This window comes from Chionomys nivalis, chromosome 8 (genome assembly GCF_950005125.1).
Source record: "Chionomys nivalis chromosome 8, mChiNiv1.1, whole genome shotgun sequence".
Lineage (NCBI taxonomy): Eukaryota > Metazoa > Chordata > Mammalia > Rodentia > Cricetidae > Chionomys > Chionomys nivalis.
This window is the reverse complement of record NC_080093.1, coordinates 64,230,952-64,241,704: the sequence shown is the minus strand read 5'-3', so window position 1 is coordinate 64,241,704 and position 10,753 is coordinate 64,230,952. Positions and strand designations below refer to the sequence as shown.

Sequence of the window (10,753 nt, the reverse complement as noted above, 5' to 3'; positions counted from 1 at the left end):
CCAGGTCTCCAGTCTGGAGGCTATGCACAGGGCTATGGACCCACTCTGGGGGGTGAACTGTGTGTTCTAATGTCTCCACAGCCCAAGAATCAAGAGTTCTGAACTGTGCTGCCCTCCGTGGGGGCAGAGGCCCTGAGCTCACAGCCCAGCTATACCTCAGTGCTGCTCTTTGGAGAAGGAAGTTGGCTGCCCAGGCCCTGTCGGGACTCTTCTTGGTGGCCCTGTCTCTCAGCCAGGTCAGCTTCCTCTCTAGCTCTCACCTCAGAAATAACAGGGTAGCATGTGCCCCCGCCCCCACTCCCTCATGGCGGCCTAGGTCTCTGGCTCCTCCTCTGAGGCTGTGATGGTGGTTTGGCTAGCTCTCTCTAGAAGTTGCTCCCACAGTCTGTCCCCAAGGCATGAGGACAGGAATCCACCCCACGGCCCTCCCAGCCCAGAGCCGACGCTCTCATGGACAAGAGGGGACAGAAGAGCTGCTGGCTCACTGCACCCAACAAAAACCACACAGCCGTACCCAGGCAGCCGGGTGTTGGACCAGGAAGCTTTATTTACACAGTAAAAGTAACAAGCGAATTCCTGAGACTAGAGCGACCGTAGCGCGAGGCAGTCATGGCCTGTGTGGGAGGGCAGGCAGCGGTGCGTGGTGCTAGTGAAGAGACCCAGCACAGGCTGCTGCCCACGGACTGCTGCCCTGGTGGGGGCCTGACTCACCACGCCAGTCACCGTACTACCTGAAACAGTACCACCGCTGCCCGCTGGCGGGGACAGCACACATGGCCCCAGGACAACCTGCGGGCCCATCTGCTGCTGACCCCTGGACATCCCCAACACTGACAATGGAATTCATTTGTCAATGAGACCATGCTAGGAGGTCAGGCTATCCTACCTAGGCTACAGGAGCTCCATCAGTCCGCAATTTTAAAATAGCTTTCTCTTCCTCCTTAAGGGGCCTGGCACCAGGGGGACGGGGTCTGACCAACAGCATGGATGTGGCAAGGGGCAGCATCTGGGCTGCGTGGGCAGAGGGTCCCTGAGCCCTGGCACCTAGCTTACATTTTAAGTGGCCATCATTCAAGTAATTTTAACTGCATCAGTGGAAATGGGGTACAGGATCCAGGGGTGAGTTCTAACTGCTGTGGACCTTGAATGAGCCCGAGAAAAACGATGCCATCTGTCTGCTGACCCATCTGGAAATTGGGAGAGGGCACTTCCTGCTTAGTGTGGACCTTTCTTTTATTTAACTTTTCTTTCTGCATACAAATTTAGAAAAAAAAAATTAAGTAAGGCTTTCTGCACATCTGCATGTGTGGGCGAACAAGTTCCTCGGGCCTGTGCACGAGGAAGCCCATGGGTGCGAACCGGGTTCTACCTTCACCACCCATGAGTAAGGCAAGCGTGGGCAGCCAGTCATGTAAACTGTCTAGGCCGCCACCCTGAACTCAGAGAGCAACTCCTTTCAGCTCAGTGGCTTTTGGAGTGAGCAGGGGTGCAATGTGATGGATAGCCCTCTCCCCTGGCTGGCCCTGGTGGGGCCACACCTTGCTATAGACCTTTGGGCTCCCTAGGCAAATGGGTGGCCAAGCACACCCTCAGCTTCTTTGGGGGATGACACTCACAGGCAGGTTGAGGGAGGGGAGGCTTTTAATGTCGCCCGTACTGAAGCCACACTGCTGGAGGCTAAGCCACTCTGCTTGCTGTCTGTGGTGCCAAGCACGTGGGAGCCTCCTCCAAGAGATCCAAGACCAGAGGTGCTGGAGCCAGCGAATGGAGCAGATGAGTGAGTCTGGGTAGCATGGCTGCTGAAAGACACATGGGCACCTTCCAGAAGAGACCTGCTTTGCTCAATTAAAAGAATGTCAAAAAGCAAATGAAGACAGTCTTCCTCTAAGCAGAAAAGCTCCTGCCATCTTCTCTGGCTACTATGCTGGGGGCTCAGACTGAGGCCTCAGTGGGACAGAGACAGTCCAGAGAGGCCTGAGGAAGCTGAAAAGGGCCAGCCCTACCCCAGGTTTGGAGCATTACTGCCCAGGGAACAGTGTACAAAAGGAAGGATGATAACTGTCCTTCAGCCAGCAGTCTCAAGACAAGCCGTCCATTACAACAGCTTTTTAAGACACACCTGCCACCAGAGCCGCTGGTCCCAGGCCACAGGACAGGCAGCTGGCTACTGGTGGATGCTTTGGCCTTAGCGTGCTGTGTGAAATGGGCCCGGGGACAAGGCCCAGCCTCTGCTGTCCTTAGGAGGGGTGGGATTTAGGGACTGTGAGGCGACTCCAGACTCGGAACCTCTCACTGTGGGCATTCTGGGCACTGGCGTGTTTCCCACACCCTCTCGGCTACCTTCCTCCAGGTTTTATACAGAGAAAGTATGGCCGCCACAAGGCACCAGGCAGGGCTCCCATGTCATGACTTTGCCAGCTTTCTACTTTGGCTTTCTGGTGCCCTGAGTCCCGCTGGTCTCCCACCACCACATGGACCCACCATGCTACCCAACTTGGGGCTACAGGAGTGGGACTTCCTGTACCTTTGGGTCAGATTTTAAAGAAACATCACCTATACATCAGAACTTGAGCCCCAGTCCTTTGGATGGATTGACAAAGCTTAAACAGAAGGGTCCCATGGAGCTCTTTCTTTAGGCGAAAGATAACCCATTTGGGCTCAACCAGCAGAGGATGGAACCACGGAGGGTAGGCACAGCAGAGTGACTACAGAAGTGCCTAGATCACATGTCCATGAACTCCAGAGAATGCACCAGTTATTTTTAGCCTTATGGGAAAACAAGCCACTTGTGGAAGCCAGCCCACTTGCTATTGTCTGCAGAAGATGCCAAGTTTGCTAAAAGCCAGAGTCCCAGAGTGCAGAGCCCTGTGGCATGTCCGCAGAGAAGACTGGGGGAGCTGCCTGAACAGAGACCCTCTGGGAACTATGCTGGGAGTGAGGAGCTGCGAGGGGGAGTGTGATTCAAGCCGTGCTGTGGCTGGGCCCGCAGAGAAGAACCTTAGGGCTAGGCTCACATCAGCGGACTGGGAGGGGCAGTACACTTCCGTGAAAGCCAGCGGGGGTCTGTGCACAAGCAACCATGTGCTAGGAATGGTGTGACTTGCGGGCCCCCAGCCTAGGTCACTGCAGAGGGATGCCTGCCAAGTGGGCAGCCTGCAAAGGGCCAGTAGACATCCCTCTGCCCAGGAATGTAGACAGGTCCAAGTCTCCTGCACCTGCTTGTAGCTCCTGAGGACACTATGAAGAGGTCATCTTGTCACTGACATCTCTACACTCGGCTGAATCCATCTAACTCTGCCCTGGGGGACTGGGGAGTAGGAAGGCTGCCAGTGCCAGCCTTGTCAGGACAGCCCCTGTGCTGGCAGAACTCATGGGCCCACCTTTCAGCCAACACAGCCACCAAATACCTACCCAGTATGAATGGCTTCTGGTCATCCCTGACCTATCCCCTGGTCCCCAAAAATGGGACATGGATTATCCCCCAGAACCCCTGCACAGTGCCCCAAATGGATTAAGGCCACACGGTCTGGTGCCACTACAAGAGGCGTCTCCCGAACCTTCCCAAGCCGGGGGCAGGGAGACCTGGGAGAGAAGGCACGGAGTAAACTAAGTAAAGGAGGCTTTGGGCAACTCCCCAGGCGGAACCTGAGCGAGGCCACAGTGGGCTCAGGCCCCTGGCACTCTACCTGTGGGACGCAGCTGGCCCAGCCCTCCTGGAGAATGGCTACCCAGCACTCCATGAGGAACAAAGAGGAGGAAATCAAACCAAAAAACCTGTTCTTGGGCTACAGTAGTTCCATGGAACTGGTGGGAGGCCAGCAGTTGCCTGTGAGATGGGGCCAAGTTGCCTTCACAAGTATGGGCACCGCAGGGGGACAGCTGCTCCCTGGGAAGTGGATGGGCTCCCTTTGGAAGCTTGGTCCAGACCCAGGAGCCAGGATCCCCCTTGGTGACCACCTAAGGCCCGGAGCGAGGCCCACCCATTGCAGAGCCTCTGCCCCAGGCCGCAGCCCACAGCCCCCTCAATTGTTCTCGATCTGCTCAATGTCCAGCTCGCCGTCCAGAGAGCAGAGGCTGTTCGTGCAGGTGCCAAGGCCCTGCCAGGCTGCGGCCGGCTCCCCCTTCCTGCAGCAATCCTCGTCAAGACTGCAGCCGTCCGACTCCTCACACGACAGGTCCTCCTGGCAGGGGAAGTGATCGTCGAAGGAATGGGGAGCAGGCTCTGGAACCGGGGTCGCGGCAGGGGTCCGGCCCCCCGGGTTGGAGGCTGAGAGCAGGGCGGTCCAGGATCGGGTGCCGCTGACAAGGGCAAAGGGGCTTGGGGAGCTGGGGTCTTCCACCCCCACGCTCAGGCAACTGAGGCTGCTGAAGGCCTGACAGTTCTGTGGGAGAAGAGACACGATGGTCAGCGAAGGGCCGGTCTCCTGGAACCTCGGGTCACACACACCCTACAAAGCCCTATAAAGCCTAGCTGGCACTTCATCTGCCAGGCTGTAGCAAGTCCACCATGAGTGAGACTTACTCATGAAGAGGTACCCCCAGCTACTGAACACTGTGTTGCTAAAAGGTATACAATTGCAGTTACTATAGAGGGCGAACGGGATGAGGTCACACTTGTGGGTTGCAGTGAGACAGGTCCATCTGTGGCATTTTCAGTAGACTAGGAGGGTGAGCCTTGCTAAGGCCATTTCATTCCAGATGTCCCTCATCTGGGATTGGTTCTCCCTCTTCAGTGTGCAATCCTTGTATGAGATTGCAAGTGTGGTCAGCTTCAGGATCTGGACAGGACCCGTTATGATGTAAATACCCTCTCAGTAGCTGCTAACCCTGGGTTATGCACACGTCCTATGCAGATACAGTTCTTCCTGAATATTTTTTACCTGAGGCTGTGACTGAGTCTGAGAAGACAGTGGAAGGTATACATGAAAACAGAAACAATATGTTTTTTTCTTGGTGGTGGTGCTCGAGATTGGACCAGAACCTCACGTGTGCTAACTGTGCCCTGTATCGCTGAACTACATCTCTGGCCCTGACATGAATACTCATGGCTACACTGTACTAAATAAAATCCGTGAGTGATCCAGAGTCTGCATGTCCTCTGAGACACAGACCAGGGCGATAGCGAGCATGTAACACAATGCCACCTTATGAGAAGGGAGCTGAGTCAGATGGAGTTATCACCAGGGTACGCCGCTGCCATAATTCCTACCCCACCCACTTTCCAGGACCAGAGCGAGGCAGGGTGGTGCGAGAGATCTTTATCTATGTCCCAACTGGGTATTCAGAACTTTCCAGATATCTGGTTTAATACGGGTTCTGGGTTCCAACTGAGGCTGAAAATGCAGTGGCTTTGACCCACACCAATCTGCAGCAGGAGGTCAGGCTCCCGCTGCTTCTAGCCGGCACTCGTTGGGAGCCTCTGCAGCCTCATCTGAAAGACATGTGACGGTCCCCACCTTAACTGTGGGACATCTACTAGCCCCAGAGAGGAAGTGTGGCTGCACAAGAGATTCTCCCTAGTGCAACACCAAGTATAGCTAAAGATGGTGTCGAAGCCACTGAGCATAGTGTCAGCCCCGACACGGCACACTGGTACCACCAAACAGTTCAGATGTGGGTCTCCTAAGCAGACATGGATGGGGGTTGTGGCTTGCCTGATGGCCCTCATAGGCCCTGCAGTCAACTGGGAAAGAGGAGCAGACTTTGGCTTCTCCCCAGTGCACAGGAACTTAATAGCGCCTGCTGCCTCTCACCAAGTGATGAAAGACACAGGCCTGTCCCAAGGGCCCCAATCCTTTCAAAGGCTGAAGTATTTATGTCTGCTAGCCACTACAGCAAACAGGCTATTAGAACAGGCTCAACAGACAGAGGATGAAAGGTGCCCTCTCTAGGGCAAAGTGGCTGTGCCTATCACAGGCACACATGCTGTTCCAACACTCTGTAAGATACACCCTGCTGATGGGTCCACTTTTCTTGAGATCTTTCAATTAAAAAAGAAAAGAGGGGCAGAGAAGATGGCTCAATGTGTGAAGACACTTGCCACCAAACCTGATGACCTGAGTTCAACCCCTAGGATCCCCGTGGTGAAGGAGAGGACTCCCGAGAGTTGTCCCCTGACTTCAACAAGCTCACCAGAGCACCCTCCCCCCATATGCCTAATAACTAAATATCAAGAAAAAAAAGAGAAAGGAACAGGCTGGGGTGCTGAGGGGCTCAACTCTGGGTTTCAGGGAAAAAAGATTCAGGCCCAGGCCAGAAGAGCCCACAGCTATAAGACCCTGCTGATGCTGAGATTTATTTGATGTTCGATGTAGCCCACAGTCATAGAACACATCCCTTCCCTGCCTCAGCAATACTTGGATGCGACTCAGGGATGACTTCTGCCTTTCAGGCCACCGACCTGAGCTGAGTGAAACAGAGCGTGGCACAAGAGAGAGAAGTGGGGAGGGGCTCAGCACTGGCAGCTCCTTCCTGGGCCAGAGTGCATGGATGGCGGAGGCCTAGGGGTGAGGCTAGGACTAGTCAAGGACTCGGGAGCCCAACCCACCCTGCTGCATCCCTGGCTAAGCACTGCATCTTTTTGCCTCAATAGCTGTGTGAGAGCAAAGAGCCATGGATAGTCAGTGCCCAGGTGTCTCCAGTGCTCACTGACTGCTAGATGGGCAACACCAACGGTACTAGAATGTCATCACATTTGTTTAGTGTGTCAGAGGCCAGAACATGCCTCATTGTTCTCTGTGAGCTGCAAAGTGAACAGAGGCAGGGGCCTTGAGGTCGGGCCCAACAGAAATGCTCCCTGCCCAAGGCTCTAGAACTGTGCTCTCCTTATCTTGCTGGGGCCATCCTGCCTTACCTTGATCTTGCCCAGCAGCTAATAGGTCCCAACTTTGTGGCCAATGTAACAGCATATGCATTCAGACTGTGTGTTCCAAATTCATATCAATGCCTAAAGGGTTAATGGGGGTGAAGCCCTGGTTGAGGGTTAGTGCCATAAGGCCGGAGGAAGCCCCTCTCCCCCTTCATCATGTAAGAATGGCAATGAGAAGGTGTCACCTGCGGAGAAGCCACCCCTAGCAGATGTGGCCCCTTTAGTGCAGAGATGAAGACTTCCCTGGCTTCTAGAGCCCAAGTCCACTCTGTTGCTCCTCAGTGACTGGCTCTAGGCTTGCTACTGCAGTGAAAACACCAGCAGCTATGTTAGGCATGGGACATAGCCCACGGTAGGGTGCTGAGGATCCATTTGCTAGACCTAAAAAGTGCCAAGGTCCCACAGGTCATTTCAGAAGCTGAATCAGACTCGTATGGCATCATGGCCAAGGGCACCATGGGGGCCACCCTTCCCCCGACTGTCTGTAGTAACTGAGACTTTCTTGCTTCTTAGCTGGGTGGGAAGCTACATGTCTAGGTGGTACATCTTGTCCCAGGCAAATCACGGAATATCACAGAAATCCCCTCAGAGCCATCTATCTGTCCGTCCGTCCGTGTGTTTCCCCCATTCCCACCCCCACTCCCGCCAAGCCAGTGCACTTGGAAAACTTTGATGACTCAAAATTCAATCATTTGGCCACAGTTAAAAACAAGAGCCTCCACTGAACGCTCCATCTGGTGACATGCTCCACCTGCCAGGGAATAACGCGCTGCCATAATGAGGCAGCAAGTGTTCTGTCCAGAATCCCATCCCTGGGAAGCCCACCCAGGTGGAGACACACACTGTGCACCCAGCTCAGGCCCACTGTATCCTCAGCATTCCTGCCTACCCTCCTAGCCGGTCAGGCGGCTCCCACGAAGAGCGAGCGAGCACTGCATGGACACCTGCGTACCCTCAAAAGAGTCCGGGGAAAGCAGAGAATGGTGATGTTCCAAGTGCCACGTGAACACACCATCCCAGGGTGAGACTGCCACTCTACGACATGCTTTGCCTCACCCAACAACTTCTGTTCTTGAGGCCCATGGATTGGCGCCCCACTTCTTACAGGCCGTCAAGCTCAGTGGGAACTGTCCTTATGGCCTCAGGCTAATGACCAGAGACACTGAGCCCATTCTTCGAGCCCACAAGAAGGACTCTAGAACAAAACCATGCCCAGGGAGTTTTTCTACCAAACCAAGCAGCCCTCAGCTCTGGTCGGTCACAACAGGAACCACTGACCAGACTGTTGCTCTAGCTTGGGTCTCTGGCTCAGCACCCAGCCAGCCAGAAAACACTGCTAAGTCTTCTCCCAGCCATAGGGCCTTTATTATACACAGACTTGTTCCAGCATCTTCTTTCTGGGTAGGAGGCTCTGGGCTGGGCAGTGATGAAAGCAGCTTACTCCTGGGGTTCTTTCTTTCCTGGATCCCAATCCCCTGAGGGAAACATGTCAGCTCAGCATACCCTCGGCCCCTGCGTCTGGACAGGGCAACTGCCTTGCCAAGCCTTGTGCCAGATCAGCTTGTTCCCTTCTCCAGGTGATATGGGCCAACCTGTCAAGCATGACAAGGGGACCTCAGAAAGATCTTCTAAGCTTCCAAACCATCTGTTTCCTCAGCAGTGACACGGAAGGCTAAGTAAGACCTGAGCAGAGCAGATGACAGCAAAGCCCGCCCTCCCCACCCCCCCAGCGCCCAGGGAACGCTGCCTGGGTGCCAAGGGCCCCAAGCTTATAAGCTCTGTCCCTCATACTAAGAAGTGGGCATCTGGGGACACAGACAGGCCAGCTGGTGTGTGTGGGGGGTGTATGCCTAAGAACAGATGGCACAGCATCCTTCTCACCCTACTGCAGGCCTCAGAGGAGGAGTAGAGGCAACCTAGATTCTAAAGCCACAGGGCTTCTCTGGTGCCCTGTGGCCTTGCTTCCTGCCTCACCTGAGAAATGCATTATTCTTTTGGAGTTAGCTGTTCCAGTGGGATATTTTAAGAAATTCAAAGGCAAGTGGAAGCAAACTGGGGACAGGGAGTGGGCTGCGGACATCCCACCGAGTTCCCTTAGCCAAACCAAAGCACCAACTCTCCATTGCTTGGCTGCTGCAAGGTCACAGTTGTCCCTTTAGGAATGCCTAGGGGCTAAGAAGCCTGAAGGACACCTTCCTCGCAGGGGCCGCCCAGCTCAACATGAACTCCACAAGCGAAGTAAGTACTGTCCTGCAGCCAGCAGAATGACATCTCAAGGGCTAGCCATGTTACCTGAGCCCCAGGCTGAGGCCCAGCTCCTGTGTTGCCTTGCTACACAGCCTTTCCAAGTCTTGGCAGCTTCCCTGCCCTCCATCACCCACCTGCTTAATAATCCCCGACTCAAACTCTACTTCTTGGAACTAAAACACGGTACCTAAGGCTCGGCATGTGGGACCACAGGGTCCGTCACACATCTGCGCTCCAGGGCGCTTCTCCCCAGGAACTCCTCCTCTGTTCCTTCTAGAGCAGGAATGCCACGCCCTGAGCAGATGCTGCTGCTGGGCCCTCAGCACTACCACCTTGAGTTTGCTAGGAAGCCAAGGCTGCTAGAGACACCACCCCTTGAGCAGCCATGTTCGAAGCACAGCTGTTGCATGAGGATGTCAGTGTCTGGTGGTGACAGGCGATGTTCACCAAGTGTAGACATGCTTTCTCCTGGACAAAAAGTGTCCAGTCCCTCTGCAGTCACCATGCTTCAAGGCTGCCATGCTTGCTTCTCTTTCCCATATCATTTCCCTTTTTTAATGAACCCATAAAAACAACATGTCACGATGGCTCAGTCACTAAGCAACACAACAACACAAGCAACAAGGACTTGAGTTGGATCGCCACAATCTGTTTTTTTGTTGTTGTTGTTGTTGTTTAGATTTGGTTTGGAATTTTTAAAAGCCAGGTGTAGTGGTGCATGCTTATAATCCCAGAGCTAGGGATCAAGAATAGGCGGATACTTGGGGTTTGCTGGCTAGCCAGCTTGACCTGATAAGACAGGCCTTGTCAAAAAACAAGGATGGAGGATAGAAAGATAGATCAGTAGTTAAGAGCAACTGCCTCTCTTGGAGAAGACTGGCTTTGATTCCAAGTACCCATATGTCAGTTCACAAAACCACCTGCAACTCCAGTTCTAGGAGATCTGATGCCCTTTCTAGGCCCCCACAGGCTGCTGCACACATGTGGTACACCCAAATTCATGAAAGCATGCATACATATGCGATAGAATAAAGGAGTAAACAGGTGATAGCAACCGAGGAACACCACCCACGGTTAACCTCTAGCTTCCATGCGTGTGTACATACAGACACACATATGCACATATGCAAGCATCTGAACATACTCACACACATGTGCACATACACGTATACAAACACATAAGTAGAGACTTAAAAGAAAAGCCAAACATTATCGCCCTCTCTGTTATAGGTCTCAGAGTCTCCTCAAGTCCTTCTAAGACACCAGAACAACAAGGTCAGTCCATGAGGCCAGGTGGGCGGCTGGCTCTAGCTGGCCTTGCATAGGGCTGAGTCCTTGGATCTGCCTGAGTGGAGGCACTTCCTGCCCAAGCAGACACTGTACAACAGAACTGTGCAAGTATCTAAAAACAACAGGCCAAGAGACAAATTCTCAATGTCTCCTTTGTGTTGGGGCTGACAAAGCATGTAGTTTTCCTGGGTTTGTTTTTGATTTGTTTATTTATTTTGAGAGAGAATCTCACTATGTAGTTCTTACTAGCCTCAAACTATTACAGAGATCCACTTGCTTCTGCCTCCTGAGTGCTCCGATTAAAGACCACCATGTCCGGTCTTTTATACATACTCTCAAGCAGGGTCA

At 53.6% G+C, this 10,753-nt stretch overlaps 1 protein-coding gene across 2 annotated transcripts in view; it reads right to left on the bottom strand.

Moving 5' to 3' along the window:
• Window positions 1–527: 527 nt before the first annotated feature.
• The window catches only part of Fam53b (family with sequence similarity 53 member B), a 105,608-nt gene continuing 95,382 nt past the window's right edge, over window positions 528–10,753 (bottom strand). For both annotated transcript variants that reach the window (XM_057777015.1, XM_057777016.1), the window contains exon 5: window positions 528–4,382. In XM_057777015.1, coding sequence (XP_057632998.1) covers window positions 4,023–4,382 — 360 coding nt within the window. In that variant the 3' untranslated portion in view covers window positions 528–4,022. The remainder of the gene's footprint in view (window positions 4,383–10,753) is intronic.